At 41.3% G+C, this 19335-nt stretch overlaps 1 protein-coding gene across 4 annotated transcripts in view; it reads right to left on the bottom strand.

Moving 5' to 3' along the window:
* The window catches only part of NPQ7 (antigen receptor-like protein (DUF565)), a 46383-nt gene that overhangs the window by 6691 nt on the left and 20357 nt on the right, over positions 1–19335 (bottom strand). The window contains exon 1 of one of the 4 annotated variants that reach the window (XM_010277981.3): positions 4096–4419. The exons of the other annotated variants lie outside the window; for them this stretch is intronic. Within the exon in view, the coding sequence (XP_010276283.1) occupies positions 4096–4201 (106 nt within the window). The 5' untranslated portion in view covers positions 4202–4419. Of the gene's footprint in view, positions 1–4095; positions 4420–19335 lie in introns of those variants that run through there. 4 annotated transcript variants of the gene reach the window in all.

The raw sequence follows: 19335 nt of genomic DNA, 5'->3' as shown, positions 1-19335 counted from the left end.
CCTGTTACTACTACTAGCCACAGCAATTCAGTTCCTCCAAATGTCACCAAAGGAATATATTTTAAAGGAATCCAATGATCCTAGCCAATGGATTGCCCTGGTCAAAATGCAATCCTTTACATTCTGAATATTCCTCTCCTCTTGGAAAATCCTCGCATTTATTTCTTCCCAAATTATCCACAAAGCAGCAGCTCTAATGCACCTCCACATTGTTTTACCAATTTTTGTGGGCCACAGGAAGGATCAAAGATCTGATCTACTGCTGTGGTCAAATTCCATCTGCAACCAAACAAAGCAAAGATCCAACCCCAAATAGCATCAGAAAAAGAACAGGTTATAAGTAAGTGAGAGCAATCCTCACCATTAGCCCTGCAAGGTACAAACCAATTAGGAGACAAACACGTAGAAGGATTTTAGGAGATAAAAGTTTAGACCAAATCTCCTTAGCTGGGAAACCCACTTGTCCTGAGGAAGAGCAAAGGGACTTAAAGAAGGAGGCACACGTGAAGTAACATTTTGGATTAGGGGACCAAAGTCTCACATCAGATCTTAAAGGGTCCAGAAAAACACTTTTAAGTAGTGACAAAAGGTCTGAAACACAAGAGAGTTCATGATCCCTCAAGCCCCTATGGAACCCAAAGTCCCAATTCAGAGAGGATGGAGAAACAGATGTTGGAAGAAAGTGAGAGATTGCTTTACCCTTGTAGTGAGAAAGGGAATAGAGAGAAGGGAAAATGTCCTTAAAGGCAGAATTGCCCACCCAGATGTCTTTCCAGAACAAAACAGAAGTACTAGAATTGACATCATACTTGATACAGTTGAGGAAAAAAGGAAGAATACTCTGAATTGCTTTCCAAGGAGTTGCCAACGTGGCTCAACACGACACACCAGCATCCCATCCATTTCCCGAACTGCCATGTATACTATCTATCACCTCATGCCATAGTCTCTCCTGTTGTAAGGGCCATCTCCACAACCATTTTCTTAGGAGTGCTTTATTCTTCAAAACTAAGTTCCCCAGTCCCAACCCACCCTCCTCTTTCCTCCTACACACTTCCCCAATTTATTAAGTGATCCTTTTTTTCCTCCCCTGGCTCCCAAAGAAAATTTCTCATTAATTTCTCCAACTTCTTGGCCTCCTTAACAGGAATCCTAAACACAAAGAAGTAATAAATCGACAGATTTTCCAAGGAAGCTTTCAGTAGTGTTACTATACCCCGTAAAGAAATATAGCTCCTTTTCTACGAGGCTAACCTTTTCTCAAACTTTTCCAGAACCGAGGCCCAAAAGGTGCTCTCCTTAGGGTTGGCTCCTAGAGATAGACCTAAATACTATAAGGGCCAAGAGGAAATGGGACAACCTAGACACTCAGCCACAGACTCAAAAGTCCTCTCATCCAGATTCACACCCACCACACAACTCTTTTCCAGGTTTATTTTAAGATTTAATACTCTCCCAAAGCGCTTTATCAAAGATTTGAGATTACCTATTGTTTTCCTATCACCTCCTTAACAAAAGATTATTAGGTCATCAGCAAACTATAAGTGGGTCACCTTAATCCCGTTCCTTCCTATCCTCCAACCTCTCACTACTCCTTCCATGTCTGCCTTAGAGATCAAATTATTGAAAACATCTGCAAATAGGGTAAAGAGGAAAGGGGAAAGGGGGTCACCTTGCCTTAACCCTCTAAAAGCTAAGAAGATATCCTTGACTACCCCATTAACCAACACCGAAAAATGGCAAGAACTTATGCAGCCCTTTATCCAATTACACCATCTAACTCCAAACCCACAGCACCCTAGGACCTCTAATAAGAAACTCTAGTCCACAAGATCATAGGCCGTTTCTAAATCCAGCTTACAAACAAAACCTTGCTTTCCGGACTTTCTCATATCCTCCACACATTCATTAGCTATTAGAATCTGATCTGTTATTTGTCTCCCTTGCACGAATGCTCCCTGGGCTTGACTAATGATGGAGGGTAGCACTACTTTAATCCTCAAAGATAACACTTTAGCCAGGATTTTGTAAATGCTAGTCACTAAACTGATCGGCCTAAAATCTTTAGGATTTTTTGCTTTTTTCTTCTTAGGGATTAGAGCTATGAAAGTAGCATTAACCCCAGGGCTTACTTTGTTATTATCCTCAAATTCCTTAAACACAGCACAAAGGTCTTCTCTTACCACATTCCAGTAGTCTTGATAAAATGCCATGGTGAAGCCATATGGCCTAGGGGCTTCGGATCTATCCATTGAAAACACTGCATGCCTAATTTCCTCTTCTTCAAAACTTCTCTCTAACCAGATTGCTTGCTCTTCAAACAGTCTGGGGCAATCTAGACCTTCCAGCCTTAGTCTATTATTCAATGGCTTCCCTACAATTGATTTAAAGTGATCCACCAACACTTTGGCTATCTCATCTTGATTTGTGACTTTTTCCCCATCCACTTCTAATTTGGCCACACAGTTTTTTCTTCTCCTCTCATTAGCCAACGCATGGAAAAATTTTGTTTTGTCGTCCCCTTCTTTGACCCATTTGTGTCTTGACTTTTGCCTCCAGGGAATCTCGTCTCTAAGAAAAACTTCTTCCAATTCCTTTTTTAAGCTACTTCTCAAATTCCTTTCTTGCTCATTCATAATTCTTTGGGATTCTTTGGAGTCTAGCTCACCAATCCTGGACATCAAAATATTCTTTTGATCCTCTACCCTTCCAAAATGCTTCTGATTCCACTCTTTAATGCTAGCTCTCAATCTCTTCAACTTTTTGTGGAACCTTACACCTTTTCACTTTACCCCTCTCAAATCTTCATTCCACTACTCACCAACCTTTCATTCAAAGTCCCAATGAGTCAACCACATATTCTCAAATCTAAAGGGTCATGGTCCAAAGCCTAGAGATTCTTGACCTAATAGGATAAGGCAGTGATCAGATGTAACTCTAGGTAGGGTTCTAGCCACCAAATTCCTCCAATGGTCCTCCCACTCTACATTAAAAAGGAATCTATCAAGTTTGGAGCAAAGGGGGTTTTCTTGGAAATTGGACCATGTAAAATTAGCTTGTAGAAGGGGTAATTCCTTTAGACCACAGGTGGTAATTAATTCAATGAAATTTCTCATGCTTGTAGTAATCGATCTTTGGGGATTATTTGATTTATTACAAAACCTAATTACGTTGAAATCCCCCTAGGCACCACGGGCCATCCCACAAGCCTTGAATTCCATACAACTCCTCCCACATTTCCTTCCTTTCTCTATAACCATTTGGCCTGTAGACATTAGTTAACACCCAAATGAATCTGTCTTCCACATTTCTGAATTTTAAAGACAAAGAGAATCTCCCTACAAGTTCTTCCACAAATTCTACAACATCCTCCCTCCACAAGGTCACTATCCCTCCCGAGGCTCCCCATGAGGGAGCTAAAGTCCAGCACACTCCTCTTGATTTCCACACACTTCTAACCCATCTTCTATCCAAATTTGCCAACTTGGTTTCTTGTAACATGACTATATCGGGCTTCTCTCTTCTCAACAAGTCTTTAATTGCCCTTCTCTTTCTTGCACTCCCTAACCCTCTCACATTCCAACTAATGATTTTCATAGTAAGACTACTTTCAAAAGCCTCTTAGTAACCCGGTTCCATCTCACAAAGAACCCTTCCTTCTCTCTCCCCTTCCACTAAACTCGATATCACCCTCTATATCTGATATTAGTCTCTCCACTTCTGATCTCTTTTTCTTTTTCCTTCGCACATTCCCCTCTATCTTTTTAGCCGACCCCTTGACTTCACCCACCTCCTCCCCCAACCTAGAACTTCTGTAACTCTCCTTGTTCTAAGGATTTACTTCAGGTTCCCTACCATCTAACCCCTCCTCCTTTGCTTTATACTCCTCCAATAATGCACAGATTTGCTCCCATTTTCTTTCTAACTCTTCCTCCCGATTTTTCTTAACCTCCAACTCTCCCTCACTCCTCTCACCTTCACCAGTGCTAAGCTCTCTGGTTTCCTCCTTGCCTAAAGATTCCTCTCGGGATGCTGGAGTATCTGTTTCAACCACAAGAAAAGCATCAGTAACTAAGACTAAATGGACAAAAGTACCTCCATTGTTGGGAACCAAATGAGCTTCTTCCAAGGGAACAGGACCGGCATAGGGAGGCAAGTCTAATCCTATCTCCTGTGGTGATCTGCTTAGGAGATTTTTCATAGGAGATCAACAATTTGTCAACTTCCGCAACTGAGTTAGTCTTCCACTGTTGTCTGCCTTTAGGCGATACATTACAGCCAATCCAGTAGAGTCTTTTCTTTCCAAACCCATAACCTGTTCTTCCTAGGCTAAGGAGTTAATCTCCCTTGCAAGTAAAGACAGAACCTGAGTCCCAACTGTAGTTGCCTTCTGTCGTTCCATCGTACTCTTCAGGCCTCCCCCAAAGCTTTGAGAATCAGCTCCCTCTTCCTCCTGAAATAATACTTCGTACCAAAGTTTTCTTCTTCAGAAATGTCCTTTGATCTGCTTAGATCAATGCTACCCAAACTCTCAGAATCATCCAATTCAGAATCGCTAAAGTCTTCATTCTCAGAGAGCTCCCTCCTTTCCTCTAAATCACTTCGTTTAACACACCTTGGATTATGCTTTTCTAGCGACGGTTTCTCTAATCTTACCATCGGAATCAACTGTTTCGAAACTCCAGTATGCGCAGAGTCCAGTCAAGAAAAAAGCACATGCTTAGTCACGTGCCTTTTTAAGTATTTTTCTTTTGGGTTGGGCCCCTGAAATGGGCTCCCTGTATCCACCTGACCCACCTTAAGTGGGCTTAATTTTTGCGGCCCATTTAAAGCTTCCGCCCCTGATCTTTTATAAGGGCCTTCTTTAGAACGCCCAATACCCACTGCTTCTGATTTAGCCGCCCAACTTTTAGTGTTTTGGGCCCACCAAACCTAGTTTTATCTTTTTCCCTTTGGCCCAACTGTTTAATCTTCCCATTTTCATCAAATTCTCCTAATTCTTTCTCGTCTTCTCGCAGAATAGCAGGTGTAATAGCTGGTTGGGATAGGCGCCACTTGTAACTGCATGGGCATAAGATTTGTCAGAGGCCCAGCAGCTATCTTGTTGCGCACGTTTCAAACTTTCCATCTTCTGCAAGTCTTTTGAACTTCCCAAGTTTTGTTCGCCCTTTTTTGTATAACTTTCCTTTCCTTGCAGGTCCTCCAATCCTTTGCTGCCACGCAAGACTTCATCTTCCTCCTTCCTATCTTCCCTCCACAGTTCGGCTTCCATGGAGGAAGCTAACCACACCTCCATGAAAACACCTTCCACCTTCACATTCACTTTCCTGGGAATATCCTCGGGCATGACTCCATTCAACAAAATAGCTGCAGACCTGAGATCTCCCCAGAATACACCCTCCAATTTCGCTCCACACCACTGCTATCGCTTCTGCAACTTCATCCTTCCAAAGATGGAAAGGTAAACCCACGATACGCACTACCACCCCATTTGAAATCGAGGATACCTTTGAGTTGGAAGAAGGGGACCCAAAATCATCCTGTAGACATACAGCCTCGACTCCTAATCTGTTTTCAAGTGGATCCAGCAGGGCTTTGCACGTATCAAAGGGTGTAAGGATATATTCTGTTCTCAACTTCAAATGTTTTGTCAAAGAACCAGCAATTTCCTTCCACCCTCTAGATGGTTTATCAATTTCGACAATCAGCTTCCTTGTCCAATCTCCTCTTTCAGCTGTTACTCACAGAACTGCGTTAGTTCCAGTTTGCACCAAGGTAGAGAGGCACATTGCCTAGGAGATTCAAGATTGACTACTGTTCTTGAAATCTCCTCTTCTTCCTTCTTTTCTGAGCCTCTTTTCTTTTCTGCTTTCACTCTTGATGAAAATTCCTTCAGAGCTTTTACTTATCCATACACCCCCGACTCCTTCCTTCAGGAAAACAGACCAGTTGTTTCCTATTCTTGTCAAAAAACTCTGAGAGAGCTATGAATGACCCCTTGTGATTTCTTCGGAATTCCACCAGATATCTTCTTCCCACCTTCGTGGTGAGCTCTTTCCAGCTTCTCTCCTTCCCTCTTGCACTTGCTTTTGTTACAAAATCTGTGAACCATTCTACCACGTCCAACCCAACCAGCAGTACTAAAGCCTTCTTAGCTTCCCTGATTTTCAAACTAGTCTGTCCTCTGATTTTTAGTTCCTCCATCAGAAAGCTTTTCGCCTCCACCTTTAGAAATCTTCTCCACCAATTGGCCTCCACAAAGTTCTCCACCATCTCTCCTCTTCTCTTAATCTCCTCTTCTTCTCCATCGTCATTCTGGGCTAATGCTTTTCTTCAACAAGATACCTTTTTTCCCATTCCCAGGTGGAAGTATTAAAGAGATTCCATTCAGTTGCCTTGAACAACATGGATCTGGTACACCAGATACAATGTATGGAAGAATGTATGTATGTGTGTCCTTTTCTTCCAGTAATTTCAATATGTTAAGATATAAATGTATCTTGTTTATTAAACAATTGAGACTACTCAATACAGGAAATTGCAATAGCCTATGAATGTGAGAGAACCTATAACCACAGAAAGATTTCCTAGACATTTGCTGCTGTTGATTTTTACCTAACATAACCCACACCTTTAAAGCCACCTCTCCCTCCACAAATACTGATAAGGCCCCAAAACACATAGGCCAAGGCCCAACCCAGAATGATGTCCATGAACCAGTGAACCCAGTTGAGCATCCTTCCCCTAGGGGACCACCAATCAGATTCATTTATGTACGCAAGCCACGTCAGGAGAGTTATAATAAAGTGTAGCGGCTGCTATGCACAAAGGTAAATGAACATGCATCGAATGAAAGGGCCTTCATGTTTTCATACAAAATATCTTCCTCGTATTTCTCGGTGGAGGCTAGGGCTCCCTCGAATCAGCCCTTAAAGGTGAGCAATATCTTACCACATGCCCAGACCAAAATACAAAAATAAATAAAAATAAAAGGTGTTGAGAATGTAAGGGCATTTATGTCCTTTCGTCCTTTTGTGTATTTGACCGCCTATTCAAGGGCCCATTTGTAATTTTCTCAAAAATGTTAAGAAGGCTCTTCAGGTGTGAACACTAACACATCTGACTTCTTCGACAAGGAGAGCATCAGAAGATCAAGGAGAGCATCCGCTACTGGTCGTGACTAACAGATGAACCTGCTGATGTCAGCACGCCACCGGTTGGCATCAGTAGCCTATACAGTCGGTGGCGTTCATTTGCGGTTTTGGCACCCCTTGATGCGCCTCATTTTTAGAGGAGTTTTGATATACATATCATGGAGGTTTGAAGCTCTTTTACACTTTTCTTGGAGTTTACGGTTTGCATGCTCACATGGTGGGCTGGTTGCTGTTAAACCCACTTGCATTTGAAGTGTGGTGATTTTCTGAGATAATAGGAAACAGTCTCAGATTTTTTGGAGCCCTAAAATTATTTTTGGGAATTTTTTTCTTCCCCTATTTTGCTGCCAGTACCTTTCTTTCCTCTGTTAATTGTTGTAGCCCGTGTTTAACCTTCAAGGAAAGGCGTTTGGGTGTTCAGCTAGTGTTGGGAGATTGTGGTGTTGGTGAGAAAAGTGTTTTTAGAGGGGTGGTGATCAATGGATTCACACAAGGATGTGTACATACCTACCTATGTCCTCCCGGGAAGTAATTGTGGTGATTCGTGGGGATTGGGAGAGAGAGAGAGAAAGAGAGAGAGGGAGAGAGAGGTACGGTTGAGAGGAAAAAAGTCGCTACTGGCAACTGCCAGTTTTCTATTTATATTAACTTCATAAAAGAGTCTGAAATTACAAGTATGCCCCTAGCGACATATCCTATAAATAAAATAATAAGAAAAGGAAAGAAGAAGAAAAAAAACAAGTAACTGTAATTGTAACTGTAACTGTAACTATTAAATAAGCCTTACAACACTCCCCCTCAAATTGGGCTGAAGATGTCTATCATGCCCAGCTTGTCACATAACTCATTGTGCCCGAGCACGGAAGCCCCTTTGTAAGGACATCAGCAAGTTGTTCCTTGGAGTTGACACAAGGGATGCAAATTTCCCTTTTTTCCAGTTTCTCCCTTATGAAGTGTTCGTCCACCTCAATATGCTTGGTCCTCTCATGTAGGACTGGATTGCTAGCGATGTTTATTGCAGCCTTGTTGTCACAGTAAAGGGACATAGGGCTGTGAACAACAACTCCAAGCCCCCCTAGAAGGTTCTTTAGCCAAAGGACTTCAGCCACCCCATGTGCCATAGCTCTATACTTGGCTTCAGCACTTGATCTTTCTACCACACTTTGCTTCTTGCTCTTCCAGGTCACCAGATTTCCTCCTACAAATGTGCAATACCCACTAGTGGACTTTCTATCATCCACAGCTCCTGCCTAATCAGCATCTGTAAAGGCTTCCACCTTCAAGTGATTGTGTTTACTGAATAGTAGGCATGTTCCTAGATATTTCTTCAAGTATCTAAGAACTCTCTCTACTGCCTCCATGTGTGGCTTCTTAGGAGAGTGCATAAACTAGCTCAGGACCCCAACGGAGTAGGCAATGCCTGGATGGGTCATGGACAGATAAATCAGTTTTCCCACTAACTTTTGGAACTACTTCACATCTTTCAGAGGTTCACCAACACAGTCACCTAGCTTGTGGTCCACATCCATAGGAGTATCTGTCGGTCTTACACCTAATTTACCTGTATCCCGTAATAGATCAAGGGTGTATTTCCTTTGGGAGACAAAGATACCCTTTTCTGAGCGGGCAACTTCAATCCCAAGGAAATACTTTAGGAGTTCTAAATCTTTCACTTCAAATTTTGATGTAATGAATTGTTTCAAGTTTTTATCTCTGAGCTCCAACTTCCTATAATGATGATATCGTCTACATACACTACCAATACAGCAACATGCGCCTGACATCTCTTCACAAAGAGTGTATGATCTGACTGACATTATTTGAATCCCATCTCTTGAACTGCCATGTGAAACTTACTGAACCAGGCTCTGGGAGACTATTTTAAGCCATAGAGAGACTTACATAGCTTGCACACCTTATTTTCACTCTCCCTTGGCACAGAATCCAGGAGGCTGAACCATGTATACTTCTTCTTTTAAGTCACCATTCAGGAATGCATTCTTTATGTCCAGTTGATGCGGTTCCCAATCAAAATTAGCAGTTAAGGATAGGAGAACCCTAATCAAGTTCATCTTAGCCACCGAGGCAAAAGTCTCATCATAGTCAACCCCATGTACTTGTGTGTACCCTTTGGCTACTAGTCTTGCTTTGTACCTTTCAACTGTTCAATCTGCCTTGTGCTTAACTGTGAACACCCATCTGCACCCCACGGGGTCTTTCCCCTCTAGAGGATCCACTAATTCCCAAGTCTGATTTTTGTGGAGGGCATTAATCTCCTCCTTCATGGCATCTACACATTTAGGGCATTTTAAGGGTTCTGTAACATTTTTTGGAACAGGGATGCAATCAACTGCCGATAAGAAAGCTCGGTACGAGGGATAAATGTGGTCATAGGAGACAAAGTGGGTAATGGAGTGTTTGGTAGTGCAGGACCTGACTCCCTTTCGTTGGGCAATAGGGATGTCAAGGTCATCCACAGTAGTAGGGTGAGGGGATGGACTTACCTCCTGGGAGTCTGATGATGTCGGTTGCTCAGTGTTTGGCTGCTCCACATTTCTATCACCTCGCTGATCTCTCCGACGTGTACGTTGGAAGACACGGAAGGGAATAAGGTCCGGAATAGAAGGAAGAGATACCTGAACCTACTTCTCTTCCACACTACGACTCTCCCCCTGAGGATGAGGGAAGAATGGCTCGGACTCAAAAAAGGACACGTTCATAGACACAAAGACTTTACGACTAACTGGGTCAAAGCACCGATACCCTTTTTGAGAGGAGGGGTACCCCAGAAAAACACAAGGAATGGACCGAGGGTCTAATTTACCTCGGGATGGAGACAAATCATGGACAAAGGCCCGACAACTAAAGACTCTCATGGGGATGGAAAATAAAGGAGATTGAGGGTATAACAACTGATGAGGGGCCATGTAGTTCAGTACTCTGGAGGGCATGCGGTTGATGACATACGCAGCTGCAAGTATAGCATCCACCCAAAACCTCTTTGGGACATTCATGTGTAACATCATCCCGCGAGCTACCTCAAGAATATGTCTGTTTTTCCTTTCTGCAACACCATTTTGTTGTGGTGTTCTAGCACATGAGCTCCTATGAATAGATCCGTGGGAGGTGAAGAATTCGTTGAGCTCCCCATGGAAGTACTCCTTCGCATTATCAGATTAGAAAATCTGTATTTCAACATGGAACTGCATAAACATTACCCTCTGGAAGTCTTTCACTATCTTCGGAACCTCGTCTCTGCTACGCATAGGAATCACCCATGTATAGCGAGAATAATCATCGATCGATGTAATAAAGTATTTATATCCGCCCTTAGAAATTACATTGATAGGCCCCTATACATCAGAATACACAACATGAAAATAAACATTTGATCTTTTATTGCTTGAGTGAAAAGTTGTTCTACATTGTTTGCTCAACTGACACATTTGACACATGAACTCTGACACTGAACATGACTTAAATAAAACTGGAAACAAACATTTTATTATGTCGAAAGAAACATGACCTAAACGACTATGCCACAAGAAGATTTGACTCTTATTTGACTGACTATGCGACTCTGATGATGAAACCGAGAGACCAACTTTGTTGTCAAGAATGTAGAGACCATCCACTAGGCTTCCTCTACCAATCGTCCTCCTAGAAGTTAGATCCTGAAAAACACATGAGTCAGCAAAAAATGTCACACTACAATTCAAGGAGCTTGTAATGCTACTAATTGAAAGCAAGTTTATGGGAAGTTGAGGGACATGCAATACACAATTCAGGTTAAAGCCATGGGGAAGGGATATGGATCATTGGCCTGCAATGGAAGAAAAAGAACCATCTGCAAGTCTCACTCTATCCCTTCCTAACAAAAGGCTATAAGACTGGAATAAGTTAGGCTTATCGGTCATGTGGTTGGAAGCCCCTGAGTCAATGATCCAAGGGGAATCTGTGGGAGTGATATGGAATGCAGAAGCCATATTACCTGAAGTAGATGCAAATAAAGTAGAGGGAGTACCAATGACTGAGTTGTCCATTTGCCGCAAGGCCCTACCATAAGATTCCAAGTGCTCTCTGAATGAATTCATTATATCCTCCTTGGGGTCAGACTTAGTAGGGTGGTCCTGGGTGCTACTGGTAGCTTGAGTGTCTTGGGTTGCCACATGTGTTGTGCTCATTTTCTTCAAATGACCTTTACCCTATTCTTGATTCTTTGCTGCCCACTTGGGTTTCCCGTGGATGTCCCAACAAGTGTCACGAGTATGTCGAGAACGCCTATAATGGGTACTAAATAGCTTATATTTATCATCCGCCTTCTTAGAGTCACTTTTCTTTCCTGTTGAGCTATTATTCATTGCAGCCAAGGCAACCTGTTGCTCCCCCTCAGCTATAACCATCACATTCTGCCTGCTTTCTTCAGATTGGACAATGGAGTATACCTCGTGAACTGTAGGCAACTCTTTGCTTCCTAGGATCTGCACCCTCAACGGTTTATATGCAGGGTTTAGTCCCAACAAAAAAGCAAACACCCGTTGCTAAGAGACCAGCTTCCTGTAGGCCTTAGCATCATCATCATGCTTCCACTCTGGCCTGATAATGGTCCAACTCCTTCCATATGGAGGTAAGGGCTGAATAGTATGAAGACAAGCTACGGTTTCCCCGTTTATATGTTGAGGATTCAGCTTGCAACTGGTAAACCTTGGCGTAATGCCTTTGCTCAGAATAGGTAGTTTTGGCCTGTTCCCAAATCTCACTGGCAGTGTCTGCCCACATGAAATTCTTTTTTACATCAGGTTCCATGGCTGCGAGGAGCCAAGATATCACCATACTGTTTTCTTGGTCCCACCTATCATGTTCAGTCGTCTCACCCTTGGGTTCCTTCACCCTTCCATTGATGTAACAAGCTTTACCCCTTGCCGTTACATAGAGTTTTACACTCTTAGCCCACTCCAGGTAGTTCAGCCTATTTAAAGGGGTAATTGGCATGGGAAAAACCATGTTTTCACCTCCCAACCCCGCTGTGTTGCGGGTTGGTGTAGCCCCTGATGAGGTTAATTCATGACTTGCCACTGAATACTACTGAAAAACGGTCCAAATATCACCCAACAATACAACTGCCACAATCAGAATGTGAACAACTCAAGTTTTACTCCTAGAAAGTGAGCAAGAGAACACTAAATATTGCTGAGAACACAGGGAATACTGCTGAGAACAAGGGGTTCAGTCAACACAACGTCCAAACAAAACAATAAACCAATCTGGTAATCGGTTCAGCACAACCAATCCAGACATTACAATCAATCTGACTGTAGTTCACACACTCTAACCATCTAACATCCAAACAAATAGATATATAATCAAGGCATGAACCCTATGCACCATTGGCCAAAGAAAGCTGAAACACACTGAAACAAAAAACACACTTGTTCAGCACTTGTACAAAGGTGCTAATCTGAACTTGACTTCACAGCATCGAACAGAGGAGTTTGCACCAGCATCACCCTTCTCCGACTAGGGTTTTCTTGTTGTTACAGCCAGGAAGAAGGAATCACATAGCTGCCGCCAGAAACTACTAGAGTTTCCCAAAAAAAACTGCCGCCAGACACTGCAAGGGTTTTTGCAGAACCAGCCGCCAGAAACTGCTAGGGTTTCTGTAGAAACAGCCACGCCCAAACACTTTTAAGAACAGGGCAGGAGGGATCTTAGGTCTTTTTCAACCCAAAGAACCTGCTCTGATACCATGTGGTGATTTGTGGGGATTGGGAGAGAGAGAGAAAGAGAGAGAGAGGGAGAGAGAGGTACGGTTGAGAGGAAAAAAGTCACTACTGGCAGCCGCCCGTTTTCTATTTATATTAACTTCATAAAAGAGTCTGAAATTACAAGTATGCCCCTGGTGGCATATCCTAGAAATAAAATAATAAGGAAAGAAGAAGAAAAAAAACAAGTAACTGTAACTGTAACTGTAACTATTAAATAAGCCTTACAACAGTAATGACAGTGTTGGAGGGCAAATTACTACTGTAAAACTTGATGGAACAAATTTTCTTGAATGGTCTCAATCAGCTAAGCTCACAATCGAAGGAAGAGATAAGCTTGGGTTTATTACCGGAAAGGAAGCTAAGCCAAAGTTGGAAGATCCAAATTATTCCAAATGGGAGCAAGATAATTTGATGGTTATGTCATGGCTGGTATGCTCTATGTAGCCTCACATTGCCTGCAACTATATGTTCCTTCTAACAGCTAAGGACATTTGGGATAGGTTAACTTCAACTTATTCTCAAGCGAAGAACACAGCTAGAATCTATCAGTTGCGGAGAGAAGCATGTAATATGCGACAGGGAGAGAAATCGGTGGCCCAAGTATTTGTCTTCCTTACAATCAATTTGGGAAGAAATGGACCATTTAGAAGCTTTGGAGTGGAAGGATCCTATTGATGTTGAACAATATAGAAAGTGCATTGAGAAAAACCGAGTCTTTGATTTTTTTGCTGGACTAAACGCCAATTATGATTTCACCAGGCAACACATCCTTAGTGCTGATATTTTGTCACCCTCCACGGCATATTCTTTGGTGTAGAATGAAGAGAGTAGGAGGATTGCCATGATGCAAGTTCCTGTCAGTCAACACACAACTCTTGTGTCTATAAAACCCAAACAGGGTTCTGGTAAACCTGAAGATGTAGTTTGTGAATTTTGCAAGAAGCCAAGGCACACCAAGGATAGGTGTTGGAAACTAAACCCCCACCTAAAGCCTGAGAAGTTTAAAACCGGAAAGAAGGTAAATGCTCATGTTGCTACAATTAGTCATGATTCTCAGACTCATGCTTGAGGGAAGTTCTTCTGCTCAAGCATCTACCCATGACACCTCTGATGTGATGGAAAAATTGGGAGGCATCTTGCTCCATCTTGAAAAGAGTGGGTTGCCTACATCTGCTGGTTCACATACACTTTCCGGTGCCTTTGCAAAATCTAGTATTGCACTTGCGTGTCATGCTTCATCCTCTGGCCCTTAGATAATTAACACAGGAGCCAGTGATCATATGACTGGTATGCCTTCCTACTTTACCATATATAAAATTTTTTCAGGGAAAGGTAAGATTACTATTGCTGATGAATCTCAAACCCCAATCTCGGGTTTGGGTGAAATTAAACTTACCAACAACCTTTCTCTGAAATCAGTTCTCCATGTCCCACAACTACATAGAAATCTCTTATCCGTTAGCTCTCTTACAAAGTCTCATAACTGTTCTGTAACATTCTTTCCATCTTATTGTGTCTTCCAGGATCTGAGTACGGGGAAGACGATTGGCAGTGGACATGAATCCGATGGAGTTTTTCTTCTTGATCAAGTGTCCAAAGTTTGGGTTAATGTGTCAGTCTGAGTCCTGTCATGATGAAAAACTAACTCAATTGAAATTGTGGCATCACCGTCTTGGGCATGTGTCTTTTGGTTCATTGAAGTTTTTGCTTCCTAGTCTGTTTGAGTCATTGTCTAGTTATGGTCTACAATGTGAAGTCTATCAACTATCAAAGCAATGTAGAACCACATATTTTGCAAGTAACAAGAGAAATAATGTTGCTTTCCATTTAATACATATTGATGTTTGGAGACCTTATTCTATTCCATGTATGGGTGGTTATAAATATTTTATTCTCTTTGTTGATGACTACTCGTGATATATCTAGTTGTATTTGATGAAGAGACGAGATGAAATTCTTTCAATTATAAAAGGCTTTTTTAATATGGTGGAGACACAATTTGAAAAAAAGATTAAGATGCCAAGGAATACTTTGATAAGCACTTGCAAACTTTCCTTGAAGAGAGATGAGCAATTCACCAAAGTTCATGTCCTCATACCCCCCAATAAAATGGGGTATCAGAGAGGAAAAACAAACATGTGGTTGAAGTTGCAAGGGGATTGTTATTCCAAATACATGTTCCAACTTGGTTTTGGGGGGATGCTATACAAACAGTTGTATATCTTATTAACAGACTTCCTTCACGGACCCTTAATCTCCAGTCTCCTCATCAGCTCCTTTTTCCCGATGGGGATACCTTCCATCTTCCTCCTTAGGTCTTTGGGTGCGTTTGTTCCGTCCAAGACTTGAGTCCTTCTAGGTTGAAATTTGATTCAAAGTCTATTAAGTATGTCTTCTTGGGATATTCTTCAGTCCAAAAAGGATACCGTTGTTATGACCCTCACTCTAGAAAAAGGTATGTGTCCAAATATGTTACATTCTTTGAGTCTATTCCCTTCTTTTCCTCTTCTCGTCCTTCTCTCAAGGGGAGAATGCTAGTGAAGATTGGACTCCTTTTTGTATGTAGATTCCTGCTCCAGCTATAACTGGTATAGTCGATCCTTCTCCTCTTCCTCCTTGTGGTGATAGTAATACTCCTGTGCCTCCTCCTCTTGGTCTTGGCACCAGTGGTTCGTTAGACGAAAACAGAGGATGACTCCAAAGATTGAATGTCCATTACAATCTAACTTCCCAGACTCGGGTAATTTGGATTCTAAACCTCTTCTTGTTTTTGATACTTGCAGTGAACTTGTTACTAGCCTCCTAGTGTGGTTTCTGACCTTAATCTTCCTATTGTGGTTCATAAAGCAAAAAGGACGTGATAAATATCCTATCTCAAATTGTCTCTTATAATACTTTATTTCCCTCTTATTGTGCCTATATATCTTCCAATGCTTCTGTTTTTATCCCTCACAGTGTTACTGAGGCAATGCAATTCCCTCATTGGAAGGATGCTATTAACCAGGAAATGGAGGCGCTTGAGAAAAATCAGACATGGGAAATTATTTCTCTTCCAGTGGGCAAAGTTCCTGTTGGCTGCAAGTGGGTTTACATAGTGAAGCATAAAGCTGATGGCTTAGTTGAAAGGTATAAAGCTCGACTTGTGGCAAAAGGCTACACTCAATCTTACGGCATTAATTATCAGGAAACCTTTGCTCCAACAGTCAAGATGAACTCAATTCGAGTTATTGTACCTCTTGTTGCCCATTATTCTTGGCCCTTGTATCAAATGGATGTTAAGAATGCATTCCTTAATGGCGACCTTCAGGAACTGGAGTGAACATCCCTGGGAGTGAAGGAAAGGCTTGTCGTTTGAAGAAATCCCTTTATGGCCTTAAACAGTCCCCTAGAGCTTGGTTCGACGGATTCAGAAAAGCTATCTTAAAAATTGGTTTTTCTCAATCTCAAGCTGACCATACATTGTTTATCAGGATAGCGAAGGGAAAAGTGACTATGTTGATAGTATATGTTGATGACATTGTTATTACAGGGGATTATATCTCTGGAATTGCTGAACTAAAGTCTTTTCTTGGTACTGAATTTGAAATTAAAGATCTTGGAAATCTTTGATATTTCCTAGGGATTAAGGTCACAAGGTCAAAGAGGGGCATTTATATTTCTCAAAGGAAATATGTCCTTGATCTGCTTCAGGAAGTAGTGAAATTGGATTGTAAACCAGATGAAACACTAATTGATCCCAATCATAAGTTAGGGGTTGATGATGGAGATGTCCTTCCTGACAAAGTTGTGTATCAAAGACTTGACGGTCGCCTTCTCTACTTGTGTTTGACTAGACCAAATATATCATATGTTGTGAGTGTGGTTAGCCGATATATGCACAAACCTAGATCATCTCATATGCAAGTAGTGAATAGAATACTAGCCTATTTAAAAGGATGTACAGGAAAATGGATGTTGTATTCTAATCATGGACATCTCAAGGTAGAGGCTTATTCTGATGCTGACTGGGTAGGTTCTCTTGATGATAGGCGGTCTACTTCTGGCTATTGAACATTGATGGGTGGTAATATTATATCTTGGAGAAACAAGAAACAACTAGTTGTGGCTCAATCTAGTGCAGAGGCAGAGTACAGAGCTATAGCTCATGGAGTTTCCGAATTGTTATGGCTAAAGAACTTGTTAACAAAAATGGGAGTACAGATTGATACTCCAATGATATTATATTGTGATAATCAAGCAGCCATAAACATAACCCACAATCCTGTTCAACCTGACCGTACAAAGCATATAGAGGTTGATCGACATTTGATTAGAGAAAGAGTTGCCAGTGGAGAGATTTGTTTACCTTTTGTGAGGTCTGAAGATCAATTGGCCGATTGTCTTACTAAAGGTGTCTCCAAATCAAAGCTTGACAACAATTTGAACAAGTTGGGCATAACAAATATCTATGCTCAGCTTGAGGGGGAGTGTTGAGAATATAAGGGCATTTATATCCTTTCGTCCTTTTTTGTTTTTGGGAGCCTATTCAAGGGCCCATTTGTAATTTTCTTAAAAATGTTAAGAAGGCTCTTCAAGTGTGAACAGTAGCACATCTAATTTCTTCGACAAACTCCTTTCTTCTTCTTCTTCTCCTCCTCTTCTTATTCTAAAATCTCAAGTACTTTAACTAAAGGGAATTTTTTTAAAGATTGCCCCTCCACAAAAGAAGAACTTGATTCTCAATAATCGTAGCACTAATACAAACCACTTTTTTCATAGTAAAAAGGAAAGATTCATAAAAAAATAGAATAAGATACAAGGACAAATAAACCCCACCACCAGCTCAACCTCAAAACCCAAACCAAAAAAAAACAACACACAAATTTGTAGCCCACGCAAAAAAAAAAAAAAAGAAAAAGCAAAAAGCCTCAACAATTTGCAAATATACCCCACAAACTGATCCTTGTACATCTCTGTGGTCAATCTGAAACCATCACATAGGCATAGTTGTCAAGGTGTCGCCTAGGCGCCCTTGGCTGGGCGCCTCACCCAAACACCTTGACTTTTAGCAACTAGGCGCCCTTCTAGGGGACTAGGCACCCGCCTAGACGACTAAGTGCCCACCTAGGCGACAAAAATGACCGAGTGGGTGCCTTTTATAATATCATTTATATTGTTGTATCTTATTAATGTATGTGTTAATACATTTTATTATATGCTATATATATCAATTATACTTTGTTTTAATGTTTTACTATTGAAATTTAAAAGATCAAAGGGTTTTGAGAAGAGAAAAAGAAAGAAAGAAAGAAAGAAAAGAAAGACGAAAGAAAGAATAGAATAATAAAGTTATTTTTTCTAATTCTCTCTCTCTAATTAAATAAAACAGAAACTCCATCCTTGTTTTTTTCTATTTTACTTTCCATCTTGAATATTTATCATATAAAGTTGACAACCATCTTTAGCTGCTAATTAATATGAATTTTCTCTATTAAATACTTATTATAGTAGTATTATTTTTGAAAATAATGAAATTAATACTTATAAAAGATTTTTATCTTTTAGATGTGATGATTTGTCACATTTTCAGAGGAAATTTAATGTTCTTAATAAAGAGAATTGCTATTTTTTCAATTAACATACATGTTAAATGGTATATAAAACAAGGAAACTAGCCAAAAGTCAGATTTTTATATTATAAAATTTTTATCGCTAGGCACCCGTCTAGGTGACTAGGCAACTAGGCGCCCCAGTGTCGCCCAGAATCACCTAGATGCCTTGAAAACTATGCACACAGGACTTGCCTTGGTCCCCTCTATCCCGGCCTCTCATGCTCTTAACTCTCCATCTTGGTTCCATAGGAAGGATCATATCCTTGGCAAACACCACCACTTTTTTATTTCTGCCTTGCCCCCATTCACCTCTAGTATATCTTCTGCCATGCTACCCCAGTCAAACATTCTCTAACTCATCTCCATGCATTTGTTGCACCACTGACAACGAAGATATCCAAACACCAGCATATGTGGAACCACCCAACCATGACATGATATATCAAGAATCTCCTGACCACCAACACTCCTACAATCCCCTACAGCTGTACCTACTTCTAACCACAATAATACAGTGGAAAAAAACTTGAGACCCCAAGTCAGGTGCTCTGCGAACAAGACATCCACCCTCATTCCTCTTGGTCACTTTTAAGAAACCTTGAAACCTGTCTTCTTCACAATATGGTACCCTTAACCTTAAGCACTCTTATATTGTGATCTAGGGCCCATTGGGCTCTTGAAGCCTGCTGATACGTGATGGCAGTTGACCACCCCCTACTCTTCCTGGCTGGAAATGAGGTCGCACCCTGGCACAATTCAGGTGATGACACCAAGAAATCTAAATTTCCCTGACACTAGACTCAACCCCTAACTAATCAATCACCT

Source organism: Nelumbo nucifera, chromosome 4 (assembly GCF_055504915.1).
Source record: "Nelumbo nucifera cultivar China Antique chromosome 4, China Antique-T2T, whole genome shotgun sequence".
Taxonomy (NCBI): Eukaryota; Viridiplantae; Streptophyta; class Magnoliopsida; order Proteales; family Nelumbonaceae; genus Nelumbo; species Nelumbo nucifera.
The sequence above is the reverse complement of the archived record's forward strand: the minus strand, read 5'-3'. Positions and strand labels throughout refer to the sequence as shown.